Genomic DNA, 19,583 nt, shown 5'->3' with positions numbered 1-19,583 from the left:
TTAAGGGAGATTATCAGTGGTCTTGTATGTCTTCCATTTTCTAATAATTGCTCCCACGGTTGATTTTTTTCACACCAAGCTGCTTGCCTATTGCAGGTTCAGTCTTCCCAGCCTGGTGCAGGTCTACAATTTTTTGTTTCTGGTGTCCTTCGACAGCTCTCTGGTGTTGGCCATAGGGGAGTTTGGAGTGTGGCTGTTTGAGGTTGTGGACAGGTGTCTTTTTTTTTTTTTTTTTTTTTATACTGATAACAAGTTCAAACAGGTGCCATTAATACAGGTAACAAGTGGAGGACAGAGGAGACTCTTAAGGGTACGTTCACACGCATATTTGATGCACAGGATTTTCTGCTGCAGATTTCAATGTAAACTAAATGACTGAGCACAGCTTCTAATCGGCAGTTACAAATCCTGTGCATCAAATCTGCGCAGGATACTGGATGTGTGAACGTACCCTAAAGACGACGTTACAGGTCTGTGAGAGCCAGAAATCTTGCTCATTTGTAGGTGACCAAATACATATTTCCCACCATAATTTGCAAATAAATTCTTTAAAGATCTTTTTTCTTATGTCTCTCATAGTTGAGGTATAAATATGATGAAAATTACAGGCCTCTCATCTTTTTAAGTGTGAGAACTTGCACGATTGGTGGCTGACTTTTTTGCCCCACTGTAAGTCAAAACTAAGTAGAGAAAGATTACTTCTTTTCTTTTCTTAAAAGTCCTCTGTAAAAGGAAAGAATCCAACTGTATGCATTGCTTTAATAAAGTTATATTTATTTGTAATAGAACTTACAAAGCCATGCAGTTACCAGTATACAGTTTCTAATAACTTCCAAAAAATTGGAATGGGAAAATAACGATAGATTCCTTGCTACCCAAATTTCATTTGCAGTGGGGCCTATGCAGGAAAGAGCAACACTGCTTTATGATAGAAATGTGTCAGACCACACAGTGCAATAAATGGCAATATCAAAGTCAAAAATTGCAGAATTTTGGTCAGATAAATAATGGTAAAATAATACAAAAGTATGTACATATGGGTATCATATTGACACACAGAATAAAGAGAATGTAATTTTTTTGCATTGCGTAAAAACAAAATTAGCTAAATTTCTGTTTCTTTCAATTTCCCCTACAAATATTTTTTTCGTTGCACTACAATAAATTTTATGGTAAAAGGAAAGGTATTCTTATAAAAAACAATTGGTTGTGCAAAAAAAGCCCTCATAATATGGCTTTGTGGATGTAAAAAATAAGTTATGTCTCTTTAGGGTCTATTCACACAGTATTCTGCGCAGATTTGATGCTCAGGATTTCAAGCTGTGATCAGTTTACATTGAAATCTGCAGCAGAAAATCCTGCGCATCAAATCTGCACAGAATACTGTACGTATGAATAGACCATAAAAGTTGTGTCCTCAAGGCCAAAATGGGCTATGCCCTTAAATGGGCACTATCATCTGCAAAACTTTTTAATGTAGATAACATTAAATATATACTTGTAATATGTGTTTAAAAATTGTATATTTTTAGGTGAAAAGAGTTTGGTCAACTTTTCCGTGTGCCTCTATGTAGAGACAAATACAGAAACTGTGGGCGGGACAAACAGGGCTCTGTGCACTGAGGCTCCGTGACATGCTCCCGTCTCACACAGCAGGCTAATTGACAAAAAAAAGCCTGCACAGAGCCCTGTCTCTGTACTGTTATCTCTTCACAGAGACACACTGGCAATAGCTGCAGAGACAAGACAGCATTATCACCTAAAAATACACTTTTTTTTTTTTTTTTTTTAACCAATGTATATTACAAATATACATATGTCATTATCTACATTACATAAAGTTTTTACAAATGACTCATACATTTTAAGGGGTTAAGAAGTCTATGCTGCAGTGGTCTGTGATTTGGTGGTGGGTGGGGTACCATAGAATATCAAGCAGGGGGGGTTAATGATTGGGCTGATCAGTGTACATACATCTGCAGAACTGAATTCCAGTCTAAGGTATTCTTCATATAATGTCCATATATTACGGTGATCCAGTGTGCAGACATGTTGTTTTGAGAATGAAACAGGTCTATAATATAAATGTTACTAATGTCATTACATTTTCTCCATTTATTTTTTTAATGCCAATTAATCACACATAGCGTATAAGCAGTGTATTTCACCCTGGATGAAATCCGTCCGGCAATGGGAAATACAGTGTATTTTGCTATTAGCAACATACATGGCTTCTCTGCTGCAGCGGTGTGCATGCAGGGAGATTTGGAGGCGGGCCCGCTTGTTGGTCACATCGGTGTGCTGGGCTTGCCTCCAAGCCTCACTGCACGCATAGGGCTGCAGCGGGAAAGCCCTGTGTGTCGCTCACAGCTTATATGCTGCAGGAAATACGCATTTTATTTTGCTGTGTGTGACCTACCATTTAAAGAAAACTGACAGCAGGGTCACCCGCACTGAACTGAATATACAGGTAGATGCAAATTTAAATGGTTGTAACAAGTGAAAATCAGTTCATCCATTCAGGAGATATTCATCTTGTTGCTAATTTGGTTTTTACTTCTCAACTGCTTTGGGAGGCTGCTGCTGTATGTGCAAAGCTTTCTCCTGCCCAATTCAGCTGATAACCCCACCCCCTTCATGGACATGCTGAGGAAGAGGGGATATATATATGGTGGAATTGTCTGCTGTAATGGGTGGGGAAGCTTTTAATCGGCATCACCCGCAATATCTACCTGTATATTCAGGTTAGTGCGGTTGACACTGCTGTCAGTTTCCCTTTTAATCTTTACTATAACATATGACAATTCTGTAGCTAGTAACATTTGCTATGATTGAATGTATGAATTACATATTTTTTTTATTATACGTACAGTTTGCTGTAGATGAAAGTTCTGATTCAGATGATGATGATTTTGAAAAACAAGAAGCTAGTGTCAAAAAGCTACAGAAACATTTTCCTGATTTGGACAAGGAGGTAAGTGTGTATGTGCTCCTCCTCCTCCACTATGGATATGGTCTGACTGCTGGGAAGGGATCTGTACAGAACAAGAAGTCTTTGCTTAGTTTCAGGCCAATCTGGAAATGTCCTGATTATTTTTATCCATTTTAAAATCTAGATAGTAAAATGGATATTTAGACAAAAAAAGCATAAAAAATTCTTAATCTGGATTTAAATAGGAAATCGTCAGACACCTTTCCTTTAAATAACATCCCATTCTTTTCTGTTTACTTCAATAAACTGCCTGCCGTGGCTATCCACTGTGGAGGAAACTGCTGGTTACTGGCATCTTCTAACAATATACCACTTCTGTCAGATGGGGAATCATAAATGTAAATTTGACCTATATCAGGCAACAAGTTTACTAGTAAATTACATCTGCTCTATTGCATGCTGCCTGTTATGGCATAGCATTGCTCAGTGTATGCAATCTAAGGATTGCATGTAATAGTCCCCTATGGGGGAAAAAAAAGTTAATAAATGTGATTTAACCTTTTCCCATACAGAAGTTAGAATCGCCCCCTTTTTCCCATTAAAGGAAATCTGTCACCAGTGTCACCTGCACTAACCAGTCAGTACCGACAGGTAGTGCAGGTAACACTGATGACAACAGTACTTACCTTGTCCCGGTCCGTGGCGGGGATCTCCTGTTATATTCCCCGGTATCTTCACTCTGGGCACTGGCTTGGAACCTGGAACAGTTTTTCTCCATATTTTTTGTGTGGGCCATTTATATACCTATATACGTTTATCATATCCCCCCTTAAACGTCTCTTCTCAAGGCTAAACAATTGTAACTCCTTTAATCGCTCTTCATAGCTAAGATGTTCCATGTCCCATATTAGTTTAGTCGCGCGTCTCTGCACCCTTTCCAACTCCGCAGTGTCCCTTTTATGGGCTGACGCCCAAAACTGAACAGCATATTCCAGGTGAGGCCGTACCAATGCTTTATAAAGGGGGAGTATTATGTCCCTGTCCCTCGAGTCCATGCCTCTTTTTATACATGACAATATCCTGCCGGCCTTGGAAGCAGCAGCCTGACATTGTATGCTATTCTGAAGTCTGTGATCTACAAGTACACCCAGATCCTTCTCTACCAGTGACTCTGCCAGTTTAATCCCCCCTAAGACATACGACGCATGCAAGTTATTAGTACCCAGATGCATAACTTTACATTCATCCACATTGAACCTTATTGGCCAAGTGGATGCCCAGACACCTAGTCTATCCAAGTCATCTTGTAACCTATACACATCCTCTATAGACTGTACCGTGCTACAAAGCTTGGTGTCATCTGCAAGGATAGAAACAGAGCTGTTAATACCATTCTCTATATCATTGATAAATAAAGTAAACATTTATGAAATAAAGATACCGGAGAAGATTACAGGAGATCCCTGCCACGGACCGGGACAAGGGGAGTACAGTTGTCGTCAGTGTCACCTGCACTACAGATATAGAAAAATAGATAGATAGATATCTGTGTAAGCAAAACTAAGCAACCACATGTTGTACAGTCGCATGTGTAAATGTCCGAACTATAAAAATGTTAATTAGACCACACAGTCAATGGCGTACTCGTAAAAACAATTCCAAAGTTCTAAATTGTGTATTTTTGGTCCCTTTGTATATCCTATATAAAATGTATGAAATCGATCAAATTTTTGCCCCACAGATTTTTTATTTTTTATTTGTTTCACCGTTGATTTTTTGGTGAAATGATTGATGCCATTACAAAGTACAATTGGTGGTGCAAAAAACAAGCCCTCATATGGGTCTGTAGGTGCATAATTGAAATTGTTCTGATTTTTAGAAGGTGAGGTGGAAAATGCTTAAGTGCAAAAATTAAAAAAAGACACTGGTCCTTAAAAGGGTGGGATGAAACGCTATCATCCCTTCTGAGTGAGGGATGCCAAGTAGTGTCCAAAAGAGCCCCCACACTTGGTGATCAGCTATCGCCAAGTGTGGTGGTGAGTGAAAGATCCAGTCACTCACACTGGTTAGCCCAAAAGGGTTTTTTCAAGTGCGGACAGAGAATATGCCGCACTTGTAATTATGCAAAACCCACAAAAACTTTCACCTCTGCCGACGGCACAAGGACTTTTTCCATAAAGTCATATATTAATTGTAATTATACCAATGTGGTGTACATCATAGAATGCTCACTCTGTCAACTTAAGTATGTGGGTTACACAACCAGAAAGTTAAAAACCAGAGCGTTAGAGCATTTGAATGACAGTACCACTACATCGAGCAGACACAGATCAGCTGCATCTGCTCACTTTCAAACTGTGCATCATGGTAATACGAGTGGCTTTACCATCTATGCTATTGAACTTGTTAAATCTAACATTAGAGGAGGATGTATCAGGAAAAAATTAGCTGACAGAGAAGCTTTCTGGCAGTTCACTTTAGGAACACGCAGTCCCACAGGGTTAAATATCCGACGGGAACTGTTGTTTCATTATTAATTTCCCATATTTTGTCCTGTTAGTCCTGTTACCCTTTGTTAGTTTTTAGCCTTTTTGGTATGTGGTATTATACATTTTATTTATGTATTTTGATACACTTTTATATATATACTTCTTTTGTATTTTGTATCCTGCATGTGCATTTTACCTGTATACCTCGATCCCTGTCTATCAGTGTGATGTCAGGTACATGGGCGTTGTTTCACCTTGCCCCACCCTTTGAATTGGGTATATAATGGCTCACCTGTGCTCACACTGATGTCACCGAGGAAGAGCGTTCGCGCTTGAAACATGTCTGACTAGTGTGCTTTTAATGCTTGCTCCTCACACAATAAAGCTGCCTTCACTGCAGTGCTGGACTGCTTCTTCATTTCTAGTATCCGGGGCGCCTGGCCGGGCACCGGTCCGTGCATAGCACGACACGGGAGGTGAGCTGGACTCTCTTCATTCCTTTCCTTAAAAGGGTACTCCGCCCCTAGACATCTTTTCCCCTATCCAAGGATAGGGATAAGATGTCTGATCGCGGGGGTCCAGCTGCTGAGGGACCCCCGCGATCTCTCCTGCAGCCCCCCAAGTAATTAGCTCTAATGGAGCTAAGTTTGCTCCATGGCTGATGACTCACAATACAGGGGCCGGCGTTTTGTGACATCGTGGCTTTGCCCCTCGTGACTTCACTCCCTGCCACTTAACTTGTTGGGCACGGAGGGTATATGCGTCCCGTCACTTAAGGGCGGAGGGTGTACCTGTACGCCCTCCCCATTTCCGATCACCGCAGCTCGCCGGGCGGTGATCGGAACGGGATGCCTGCTGAAATCATTCAGCAGTCATCCCGTGCTAATGCCCAGGGGGGGTCCTGAGCACCCCATCCCATGACCACCCCCCCCCCCCCCCCATGTTGGCATGAATTCACACCGGCGATTTGCACCTATTCCGGGTCACACTCGTCTCTGTTGACCCGGAAAATAAGGGGGATCGGGGTTGTCCAAGACACCCACGATCCCCCTGAAGGGATAAGAGTGCCACCCCTCCTATCTAGAAGCGACGACCAATAGCAGATTGGGGGCGGGGGGGGGGGGGGGTTAACTTTCGGTTTCCCCGCTCTGCCACCTACTATAGGCCGGGCAGAACGGGGAAACCGGCGGCAGCGGGTGATGATCGGCGGCAGCCGGTGAGTTTCCTAGCAACATCTGGAGGGCTGCAGTCTGAGACCACTATACAGTGGTCTCTAAACTGTAGCCCTCCAGATGTTGCAAAACTACAACTCCCAGCATGCCCAGACAGCTGTTTGCTGTTTGGGCATGCTGGGATTTGTAGTTTTGCAACAGCTGGAGGGCTACAGTTTGAAGATCACTGTGCAGTGGTTTCTAAACTGTGGCCCTTCAGATGTTGCAAAACTGTAACACCCAGCATGCCCAAACAGCTGTCTCGGCATGCTGGGAGTTGTAGTTGCGTACCTCCAGCTGTTGCATAATTACATCTCCCAGCATACCCTTCGGCGATCAGTACATGCTGGGAGTTGTAGTTTTGCAACAGCTGGAGGCACACAGGTTGGAAAATACTGAGTTGGGTAACAGAACCTAACTGAAGGTTTTCCAACAAGTGTGCCTCCAGCTTTTGCAAAACTACAACTCCCAGCATGTACGGTCTGTCAGTGCATGCTGGGAGTTGTAGTTTTGCAACAGCTGGAGGTTCCCCCCCCCCCCCCCCCCCCCATGTGAATGTACAGGGTACATTCACACGGGCAGGTTTACAGTAAGTTTCCTGCTTCAAGTTTGAGCTGCAAATTTTCCGCCGCAGTGCAAACTCCTAGTGGGAAACTCACCGTAAACCCCCGCCAGTGCGAATGTACCCTAAAAAACACTACACTAACACAAAATAAAGGGTAAAACACTACATATACACCCCTTACACTGTGTCCCCCCCAACAATAAAAAATGAAAACGTATGATACGGCAGTGTTTCTAAAATGGAGCCTCCAGTGGTTGCAAAACAACTGCCAGCATTTCTGGACAGCCACTGACTGTCCAGGTATGCTGGGAGTTTAGCAACAGCTGGAGAAACCCTGTTAGGGGTATTCTACACCAGTGATTCCCAATGTCCACCCCTATGCAATCCCTAATTTAGTCCTCAAATGCGCATGGTGCTCTCTCACTTCGGAGCCCTGTAGTATTTCAAGGAAACGGTTTAGGGCCACATGAGGTATTTCCGTACTCGGGAGAAATTTCCTAACAAATTTTGGGGGCTTTTTCTCCTTTTACCCCTTATGAAAAGGAAAAGTTGGGGTCTACACCAGCCTGTTAGTGTAAAAAAAAAAAAAAATGTTACTCTAACATGCTGGTGTTGCCCCATACTTTTTATTTTCACAAGAGGTAAAAGGAAAAAAAGACCCCCAAAAATTGTAACGCAATGTCTCCTGAGTACGGAAATACCCCATATGTGGACGTAAAATGCTCTGTGGACGCACAACAAGGCTCAGGAATGAGAGCGCACCATGTACATTTGAGGCCTAAATTGGTGATTTGCACAGGGGTGGCTGATTTTACAGCAGTTCTGACATAAACACAAAAAAATACCCACGTATTTTAGAAACTACACCCCTCACGGAAGGTAACAAGGGGTATAGTGAGCCTTAACACCCCACAGGTGTTTGACGAATTTTCGTTAAAGTTGGATGGGAAAATGAAGAAAACATTTTTTTTTTTCACTAAAATGCTGGTTACCTTAAATTTTTCATTTTCACAAGGGAAACATAAGTAAGAACATACCGCATATGTGGATGTAAAGTGCTCTGCTGGTGAACTACAATGCTCAGAAGAGAAGGAGCGCCATTGGGCGTTTAGAGAGAAAATTTGTCCGTAATTGAAGGCCACGTGTTTTTACAAAGCCCCCATAGTGACAGAACAATGCCCCCCCATGTGACCCCGTTTTAGAAACTACACCTCTCACGGAATGTAATAAGGGGTACAGTGAGCATTTACGCCCCACAGGTCTCTGACAGATTTTTGGAACAGTGGTCCGTGAAAATGAAAAATGTAATTTTTCATTTGCACAGCCCACTGTTCCAAAAACGCCAGTGGGGTGTAACTGCTCACTGCACCCCTTTTTAAATTCTGTGAGGGGAGTAGTTTCCAAAATGGGGTCACATGTGGGGGGGTCCACTGTTCTGGCACCACGGGGGGCTTTGTAAACACATGTGGCCTTCAATTCCGGACAAATTTTCGATTTATAGAAAGAAGCTTCAATGATAAAGAATCATCATCATCTTTCCAGGAAACGAACATGTCAAGTACAATATTAACATTCCATGTGGAAGTGTATTTAGGTAAAGGGGGTCTGCGAAAATGAATACCTTTCAGTATTTAAGACTAAAGGATGTCTACCAACAGGAATGGCATCTATAGCAAGGTGTTTAGAGGAAATTGCTGAACGATAAAGGTTAATGGTTCTGTAGGCTTTACCAGCATCAAAAGAAGCTGACAAGAAATTTAAGAGAGTGTGAGAGAAAGGTACTCATAAGGGATCCAAATGTCGTTGATCGCACCAATGAGACCAAAGTCCCCAGGTTGATCTGTAAGCTGATCTGGTACCCGGGGCCCATGCATCAGAAAAATGTCCTGAGTTGATTTTGAAAATTGGAGGTCAGTTCTTGGCGACCAGAGGTAGTTGGCCCGAAAGTATCAGAGGATGGTAATTCCCTTGAGGATCTAGGAGGAGATTCTGCGTGTAAGGAAGAAGACAAGGAAGGTCTAAAAGAAGATGTGAAACTTGGGGAAACCACGATTGAGTTGGCCACAACGGAGTGATGAGAACCAGAGTGGATTTCTGAATCGAAGTTTGGAACAGAACCCGAGGAATGAGATTGAAAGGAGGAAATGATTATAGTGTCTTCTGGGGCCAAAATTGTAGGAAGGTGTCCACACCCAAAGCTTCTGGGTCCGGTCGCCAACTGAAAAACAGAGGTAATTGAGTGTTGAGGCAAAAAGCAAAAAGATCTAGATGAAGGGGACCCCATAAAGAATTGATTGACTGAAAAATCGGAGGATGAAGATTCCAATTAGAGATGAGCGAACTTACAGTAAATTCGATTCGTCGCGAACTTCTCGTCTCGGCAGTTGATGACTTATCCTGCATAAATGAGTTCAGCTTTCATGTGCTCTGGTGGGCTGGAAAAGGTGGATACATTCCTAGGAAAGAGTCTCCTAGGACTGTATCCACCTTTTCCAGCCCACGGGAGCACCTGAAAGCTGAACTCATTAATGCAGGAAAAGTCATCAACTGCCGAGCCGAGAAGTTAGTGACAAATCGAATTTACTGCAAGTTCGCTCATCTCTAATTCCAATCACTGGAATCCGTAAGGTAGCAAGAGTACCAGTCCGCCACTGAATTGGAAATTCCCGGAAGATATTCTGCCTTCAGGACGATATTCCTGTCTAGACAGAAATGCCAAAAATCTTTGACAAAATCTGCAAGAATTTTGGATTTCGTACCTCCTAAATGATTGAGGTATTGGACAGCAGAAATGTTGTCCATGCGCAGGAGGATACAACAATGGGAGAAATTTGGGGTTGGCATATTGAGGCTGGGTCAAAATGGGTATTTCCAGATTCAGTCAACATAGTGTCTTGCTGACTGCCAGGGTCATCATGATCTGAATTACTTTCCTCTGAGATATAAAGGATTTCATCCACATCCTCAATATTAGTCAGCTGACTCATCAGAGGAAGAAACTCTGTAGGAGTCAGGTTTAGCTCTGAAGCTAGATTTCTTAGCCCTATTGGTTGAGCTTCCTCATGGGCTGAGGGTGAATTTCGTGGCCTGAGAGCCATTACTTGTGGAGATCTATCTAGGCTCCACAATATGAGATTGAGAAGTATCTTGGCGTTGGGTTTGCTTACCACTTTTAGAGGAGTATGGGGTGTCAGATGTATGGCGCTTCTTGAATTTTGCCTTACCTGACCCCTTAAGTCCCTTAGCAAGTTGGGAAACAGATTCCTCCCGAGACCTAAATTGGTCTGTTGGAATGAGGGGAGGTAAGGGTCCAGTAGCCGCTGGGTTAGTGAGCTATTGCCATATTAACAGATTTTTCAATAGAGATTTGTAATGCAGAAACTGCGGATTGTACCGCAGAATGTATGGATGTGGATACTGAAGCATCCACTATAGACTGTAAATTATCTTGGGAGAGATTTTCTGTAATATTTGCTTTGTCCTCAGACATTTTTGATAAGATAGAATAGTATAGAGATGGAGAGAAATAACAAACTTATCTTGACACACTGCTGAGCAGCAAAGAAGGATGATACCTGGGAGTCGGTTACCTATATCACCTCTGATGCTACCTGATTGGCTATGACTATGTGACACCATACTAGGTTACATCCTAGGTTGCACATTCATATACACCTTTATATGTAAAAAAAAAATTTTGATTACATACAATATCTATTTGCTGCGGAGTTTCAATAAAAGAAGTTTTAAACATAATACGAAGAGTCTTGTTTTGCCTTAAAATTTATAAGTAAACGCATCCCAGAGTTATTAATGCATAAAGTGATAGAGGTCAGAGCGATAGAGGCCTCTGATAGACTTGCATTAAGGGGGTGGGGTGTGACATCACGAGGGGGCGGAGCCATGACATCATAAACCGCTGGTCCCTGTATCCTGAGTCATCAGCCATGGAGCAAACTTAGCTCCATTATAGCTGATGACTCGGGGGGGGCTGCAGGAGAGATTGCGGGGGACCGCTTATCCAAAGATAGGGGATAAGATGTCTAGGGGCGGAGTACCCCTTTAAGAGTTTAAGTACTCATATATTAAAAAGAGAAAAACACATAAAAAATATACATGGACACCAGAACACGTACTGGACGGTAGGTAGCGAGGTAAATAAGTTATTAGACCACAGTATTAATATGTAAACATGTATAGAAGACCGAGTTACCAAACGGCTCATAGAGGAAGGCAGATAACAAGTGTACTACAAATACCCAAATCAAATGGTAACAAAATTAAGACAATGCTGAAAAAAATCCTATGGATAGAGGACTATGCATTAGATGTGTGGTGCCATAACCATACATACCCACCCCATTGCAAATTCAGCTGGGAGCTTCATCAGAATTTTTACGCTAACGGTATGTTCACACGTTAGCGTAAAATACTATACGATATACGATACTATTGATATATTAACAGATTCCGTCTGTTTCCACATGGCAGCCACAAATGGATCCAGCATTCCAATGCTTTTGAATCCAAATCTGGCTTTGGCTTAAAAACTGCAGTGGGTGGTTTTCTAAATTAATTGGCAAGTGAAAACACAGTCTCCCTTTTTTAAATTTTTTTTATTCGATATTAAACGGGTTCTCCGCTGCTAAACACCTTATCCCCTATCTAAAGCATAGGGGATAAGATGTCTGATCGTGGCGGTCTCTCTGCTGGGGCAGCCCGCGATCTCCTGCAGCACCCGGCATTCTAAACTAACGCCATGATCCGGTGGCAGTGCTCGTGATGCCACGGCCTCGCCCCTAGTTACGTCACGCCCCCCAATCGAAGTCTGTGGGAGGGGGCGTCACAGCTGATGTGATCATGGCCTCCGGCTACGAGCGCGCTGAACAAAACGTCCAGAATGCTGGAGCACCGGAGTACCTCTTTAATTGTACATGCTGCTGATATGAAACCCCATAGCTTACCCTGAAATAAAATTTTTATTTATAGTTACATAGTTAGTATGGTTGAAAAAAGACATAAGTCCAACCAGGACTTTTTTTTTTTTTTTTTGAGAATTTCACCCTGGTTAATCATTGCCCTCTAATAGTTAGATTGTCATAAAGCCTTTTTGTCATTCTTTGTGTACACAATGAGAAATGTCTGTTAATGAGCAAAGTGATTTTAGTGAGAATTGTTTTCTTTCCTCATCTTGAACTAATTGGATTATGATTATGCAACTGTTCTTTTTGGTTAGGAACTTAGAGAAGTACTTCAAGAACATGACTGGTCTTTTCATGAAGCACTTGAGGCACTTAAGTTGTTTGCAGAAGATGAGCAAGGTAACCAAAATCATGTTTAAAATTTTATTTTTTAAATACTATAGTAGCAAAGAATTAACTAAGGGATACTTTTTGTTAACCAATCAGGATAAAGGAAAGAAAAAAAACCATTTTGACAGCACAGGTTTGTCTTATAAAAAAGGGTTTACTAGAAAAGGAAAAAAGCTATCTGTGAGTTCCCAGAGCTGAATTGCTTGTATACTTACGTCTGATGGTGTGTATTCTGGCCAGTAATTGACTGCAATGGTAATGTGAATATGCAGATGCATCATCGCTGCAGCCATGTAAACAAAGCTGTTGTAGAGTACTGGAGTAGCACCTCTTGACACAGTGGGGGATTTATTGGGTGTGTGACTATATAAAGTGAATGTGAATCTGACAGGTTGTTCACTCGCACTAAACCCTATATACTGGGTTATAGTGCAGGTGAACACCATTAAAATGCGGTTTTACTTGAATGAATTAATTTATCACAAGTGTTATAGGTTTGTATTCTTCTAGTTTTATTGCGCAGCTGAGTGCAATGGAGATGGGGAGCAGGCTCGCCGCTCTCCCCTGCCTCCTCAATATTCCCTTCTCTGGCCCGCCCCCATAATGAATAGTCAAAAGTAATTACTCTCACATCACTAGGACATGAAAGCCTGCCTGCACTCTGCTCGGAGCAGAGTGCATGGTTTCATGTCCTAGTAATGTGAGAGTTAATACTTTTTGAATATTCATTATGGAGACAGACCAGAGGGGGAATATTGGGGAGGCAAGGGAGTGCAGCAAGCTAGCTCCATTGCGCTGAGCTGCGTAATAGGACTAAGAAGGATACAGACCTATAACGCTGGCAATACCTTAATCACTTAAGTAACCCTGCTTTTTAATACTGTTCACCCGCACTATAACCCAGTACAGTGGTCCCTCAAGTTACAATATTTATTGGTTCCAGAAAGACCATTGTATGTTGAGACCATAACTCTATGGAAACCTGGTAATTGGTTCTGAAGCCACCAAAATGTCACCCAAAAATAGGAATAATTGAGGATTAAAGAAAAATAAGTAGATAACTAAAATAAAGCAAGTCCTTACATATAAAAGTAATAAAGATCTGATGGGCGCTGTAAATCACGGTCTATGTAGAGAACAGGAGCTTCTTCAGAGTCCTGTACAGTTCACACAATGTCCTAAAAAAGTTAAATGGAGCCGCCCTCACCTGGTGTCCAAAAGAGCAGCTAACCGTGACACAGGTAAATAGTAAGGAACATGTAATACCTCCCTGTACTGTAGGGGGCGCTACCAGACAGGAATTCAGTGCATACATTTTAGTAATACAGGTGTTTTACCAGTGAATGCCCATTCTGATTGGTCAGTTCTTCCAGCCATTGACATGTTTCTCAGATCTGGACGGTCTGTACATTGTATGTGGAGTCTGGTTTCAAGTTACAATGGTCCAGAAAAGATCATTGTATGTTGAAACTATTGTATGTCTATGCCATTGTAAGTTGAGGGGTATCACTGTATATTGGGTTTAGTGTGGGTAAACAACCCGTTTTCCTTTTTAAAGCGGTTGTCTGGGTAACATAAAAGGTATTGCCTTTTCAGCTCCTTGGCACTCCCCTTACAGTATGCTCTGCACTCGTCTCTGAATTATACATACCAGGGTACCATATTGTGATTATTACTTTCAGGCTTAACCACACCAGCATGCAATCTCTAATAGCTGCAGGATTTTGCCACAACATCTTGTAACTAATGGGAATTGCATGCAGGGCATGGTTTCGGACAAATGAGATTACATGATGTGGCACCTGCTTATTTTCCTATCAGGAGGTATACTTCAAGATGAGGGAAGGGTAATACTTTTTCTGCTTCCCAGTCAACCCCTTTTATTTTGATAACAAAAAAAAAAGTCTCAAACTATTTTTAAAGACCCATTGCCTCTCTGCAATATACACTATGGGCACATTTAGATTAACGCGAATACCGTGTAATGCTTACTTCCTAGGCTGTTCCCTAGGATTTAGGAGCTTAATATTAGAAGTTTAAAAAAAAAAATATATATATATATATAATATTTGCTCTATAAAATTGTCTGGATCCACCTAATTTAAATGAAAAAATGGTTTGCTTATAGATATACACATGCACACAATATTAATTTTGAATCTTATTTTAATAAATTAAACCTAACATGTGGCACTGATTGTTAAACATTGGTATATGCATTTTTTTTATGAACATTGATCAGAAGATGATAAACACAACTTTTCCTCTTTTAAAAATTGCAGTGAAATGTATTTTATTTTTCTATCTTTAAATGGTACTTGTCACCATTAAAGACATTTAATGTTATAGTTTAGCCTATTTGAATTACTTTTCAAATATACTTTTCAATAATGTTCTGTAACTTTGTGTTAAATTAACCCCTAAAAGTTTGGCCACCAGAGATCTTTCTGGTCCTGCTAGCAGATTGTCTCCTGCAGCAGCATAGCAGAGACAAAAGTCTGGAAATGCAGGCGGGACCTCCACTCAGCACATTGTATAGAGCTGAATATTTTTAGTTCCCTTTCCCTTTGAGCTTAGCCAGACTGTAGAGCTTGGTTTCCCAACTAAGGCGCATCCAGCTGTTACAAAACTCCAAAGGCAGTTCAGGCATGTAGAGTGTTGTAGTTTTGTAACAGCTGGAGGCACCCTGGTTGGGAAAAACACCTGTAGAGTCATGATTCCTTCAGTGCATAGGGCTAAATATTGTGCTGGATATTTCAGCTCCCTTTTGCAGCTGCTGGGCAGATCTGACACACTGTAGAGTTCAGTGCACAGAGCTGGGGGGGGGGGGGGGGGGGAGGGGCGGGGGCGATCGGTCTCACCCCATCTCACATTCAACTGCTCTAGGCTGTGTGTTCAGAGCAGCATGTAGTGAAAACTATATAGACAAAAAACAAAAGAGCGCAGAGCTTCCCATAGAGTAGTATTGTCAGGTAGGGTGATGCAAAACAATGTGCATTAAATTGGTTTCCTCACCTTCTCTTGTTGTGTATGGCAAGACACAACAACTTATCAAGCATATAGGATTATCCTTATAGGTGGTGCTGCCTCCCGGTGATTGGCGTCTCGGATGATCCGGACCGATGAATGCAGAGTAGGTAGAAAGGTAAAAATTGCCGGGTACCTGGCGCAATCTACATCAGTAAAGTTATTCCAAGCAGGTGTTTAGTAAAAGGTAACTTTAATAGTCGGTGAACAGACGCGTTCCGAGGTGTAACCTCTTTTTCAATGTGAATAAGGCTTAACACAGAATCATGTAGATAACAGGTTTAAAAATGCAAAAACTGGGCCATTTTTGTGTTTTTAAACCTGTTACCCACAGAATAAAGAAAACATGTTGTGATTTTTTATTTTTTTACTGTTAAGTGTACAGCGTAAAAAAGAAACCTTCCAAAATTTGCTAAATTGTGGTTTTCATTTGTATTTTCCAAAGGATAGGGGATAAGATGTCTGATCACGGGGGTCCCGCGTGACATCACACCCCACCCCCTCAATGCAAGCCTATGGGAGGGGACGTGGCAGCCATCACGCCCCCTCCATAGGCTTGCATTGAGGGGGCAGGGCATGATGTCACGAGGGGGTGGAGCCGTGACGTCACGATACTCTGGCCCCTGTATCGTGAGTCGTCAGACACTGAGCGATCTTCGTGAGGCTGATGACAAGTCTGTGCAGCAGGGAGATCAGAAATCTTATCCCCTATCCTTTGGATAGGGGATAAGATGTCTAGGGCCAGAGTACCCCTTTTTTAAGGTCAAAATGGGCTTGGTCCTTTAGGGGTTAGGTAAGCAAAAACAAATAAAAGCCCCTCCTGCTGGATAACCCCCAAGTAAATATTAGAGGATTTCAGATAAGAATACCTTTCATTTAGCTGATTGCTGTAGTTATGAAAGTGCCATATTGATTTTTACAGAAAGTTACAACATCACTAAAGCAATGGTTATATTTATCCCCCAAGCAATTATATGCAGCATACTTGGTAAGGAGCTAAGTTCCCTTTCCAAGGATAGGCCATCAACAGCTGACCAGCAAAGTGCTAACACCTGGCTACCCCACTAATCGCCAGAAACTTGAAAGCCTTGGCTTCATGGTCTTTGTAGTGGTGGCCAGAGGTTACTGCAGCAGAACCCCCATTTCCCTCCAGTGTGAGGGTCCCTGCGGTATCCTGGTGCCACATTACACAATGGCCCAGATTTATAAATCTGTCAGAAACCAAAACTGTCAGGTTTTCCAACAACAAACAATCACAGCTCAGCTTTTATATATTAACGATCTCTGGGAAAATGAACGCTGAGCTGTGATTGCTTGTTAGTTTGTTTCAAGCACATTGATAAAGTAAGGCCAATGTATGGAGCCTACACTTCTGGCTCTCGTAAAATATTTATGTCCAGCTGTCAAAGTTGTGCAAAGCAGCTGATTGGTGGGGTGCCAACACCCAGAAACCCTGTCAATCAGCTGTTTGACCTATCCCATCTTTTTTTAATGGTGAAAAACATTTAGAGTTTAAGTTGTTTTTCTCTTGATATCATTTTTGGTTACTCAGATCCAGTAAAAAGCCCTCAGAATTGCAAGGATTTATGACCCTTTCTTGTGTTAAGTGAAAAAAAAAATGCATAGTAAATGTATGCCATCAGTGTCACCAGCACTAATTTGTTGGTAGAGCAGGTCATACTGATCATAACGATACTTACCTAGCTCCGATCCGTGGCCCCGTTTACCCGTTGTCATCCTCATTCGGGTGGCAGGCTTGGTGCACGGGCAGCACTCCAGTAGATCACGATCGTCACCACTGCTGCTTCCTTACTCAGCCTGGCTGCTGTCCAAATAAGGAAGATTACAGGCAAACTGGACCACGGATTTGGGATAGGTAAGTATAATTATCACCAGTTTCACACGCTCTACCAGCACAGGTTGTTGCGAGTGACACGAATGACAAAATCCCTTTAACATTTCTGATATGCTATAAGGGCAATTTATTTTTGGATTTATTGTTGGATAGTTGGTGGAGTATAAAAGCAAACTACTGTTACTGAAGCTGATGGTGAATGCCAAATGTCAAGGTGGTGGGGCTGAAGTGCTCAAGTGCCACAGCCTTGCATACCTGTTTACTTGCCCTCACATATCAGCCTCCTACTTGCGCTAGGCTCTGGACACCTGTCAGGGATGTGCTGGGAACAAGAAGGCTTGCCATGCTGTGGCACTTAAAGGGGTACTCCGGTGGAAAACTTTTATTTATTTTTAAATGAGCTGGTACCAGAAAGTTGTAAATTACTTCTATTAAAAAATCTCAATCCTTTTGGTACTTAGTAGCAGCTGTATGCTACAGAGGAAATTGTTTTCTTTTTTAATTTCTTTTTTGTCTTGTCAACAGTGCTCTCTGCTGACACCTCTGTCCGTGTAAGGAACTGTCCAGAGCAGCATAGGTTTGCTATGGGGATTTTCCTCCTTCTCTGAACAGTTCCTGATACGGGCATTAGGTTTGCTAATAAGTACTGGAAGGGTAAAGATTTTTAATAGAAGTAATTTACAAATCTGTTTAACTTTCTGGCACCAGTGGATTAAAAAAAAAAAAAAAATCCACCAAAGTACCCCTTTAAGCAGCTTGGCCCCGCCTCCTTGACAGTTGATTAAGAAATAAAAAGAGAATTTAGCATCCACCATCGGGAAAGGTACTGTTTGCTTATATACACGAATAGCTATTCAATTGTGTCTGCAGCTTTTAGCATCAAATACAGATGAGATTCCTTTTTAAAGGAAATCTGTCAGCAGTGTCACCTGCACTAACCTTTCGTTACAGACAGGTAGTGCAATGATACTTACCTGGTGTAAGGATAACAACGATACTTACCTGGTCCCGTTCTGTGCTCTGGTTCTCCCACAATCTTTTCCCTGTATCTTCCTTTCTGAGGCAGACTTGGAGCATCAGTGGATCTTAGTGACGTCGCTGCTGCTTCACTGCAGTGGTGACTTCCCTAAGCTTCACCCATGCTCCAAGTCTGTCCTGGAACAGACGATACGGCGGAAGATTGCTGAAGAACCAGAGCATTGAACGAGACCAGGAAAGTATGGTTCTCATCAGTGTCGCCTGCACTACCTGTCTGTAACGAAAGGTTAGTGCAGGTGACACTGATGACAGATTTCCATGAGGCACCAAATGACTGATGACAGTCCATGAGGCACCAAATTTCAGACATACACGTCTTAATAGATTTAGTGCATTTTACGCCAACATACTTATAATTATGACTGGTAAGTGAAAAAACTAGTCCTAAAGGAGTTTTCAGACATAAGGTCATCAATTTCAGGTCTGTGTACGGCTGAGAGACTCCACCACTGCTATTCAGCTGTTTGTAGGGGCCATTCACACTGGGTAGTGCAGCAGCCTTTGTTAACACTGCTTCATTCTCCAGTATTGCTGTACACTTGGTAGCAGCTATGCAGTGCATTATGTGAAAGCTTTAAACTGCACTTTACTAAGTCCAAGATATGCAAGTGTATGGACCCATGTAAACAAACGGGCCACTGCACTCGCCTATCGAACAACTGATTGGTGGGGACCTTAAAAAAAATGTCTGGAGGCTAGTCTGTCAGTATTCTTGGGAAAACCTCTGCCCCGTTGTGTTTTTAGTTTTTCCTCTTTCTAGATCTCTGCTTTCAGAGAACATTCTTGTTTACACAACTTACTCTCTCCAATTATTATAAACATTTTGTCTGCAATTGAGCTCTCAGGGTATGTTCACACTACGGATTTGTAGCTGAATCTCCGCTCGCAGAATTCAGCGAGCAGAGATTGTCTTGCAGTCAGTGGCGGCAGTAGCACCGCGCGGCACTGCGCCGTCACCATTGACGGCTATGCAGTGCTCACGGAATTCCACGCAAAGAATGAACATGTTCTTACTTTGCGGTGAACAATTTCAGCAGCGGAATTTCGCAGAAATTCCCCAGTGTGAACGGGTCTCTCGGAAGAGCCATTCACACAGATGCTAACGTTCGCTGTGCGGAATTTCACTCGCAGAATTCCGCAGGGTGAACATACCC

At 42.2% G+C, this 19,583-nt stretch overlaps 1 protein-coding gene across 8 annotated transcripts in view; it reads left to right on the top strand.

Moving 5' to 3' along the window:
* SMARCAD1 (SWI/SNF-related, matrix-associated actin-dependent regulator of chromatin, subfamily a, containing DEAD/H box 1) overlaps nt 1–19,583 on the top strand; it is a 154,129-nt gene that overhangs the window by 82,925 nt on the left and 51,621 nt on the right. For all 8 annotated transcript variants that reach the window (XM_056567520.1, XM_056567511.1, XM_056567485.1 and 5 more), the window contains 2 exons: nt 2,873–2,974; nt 12,434–12,518. In XM_056567520.1, coding sequence (XP_056423495.1) covers nt 2,873–2,974; nt 12,434–12,518 — 187 coding nt within the window. The remainder of the gene's footprint in view (nt 1–2,872; nt 2,975–12,433; nt 12,519–19,583) is intronic.

Source organism: Hyla sarda, chromosome 1, assembly GCF_029499605.1.
Source record: "Hyla sarda isolate aHylSar1 chromosome 1, aHylSar1.hap1, whole genome shotgun sequence".
Taxonomy (NCBI): domain Eukaryota; kingdom Metazoa; phylum Chordata; class Amphibia; order Anura; family Hylidae; genus Hyla; species Hyla sarda.
This window is presented reverse-complemented; position numbering and strand designations above follow the sequence as displayed.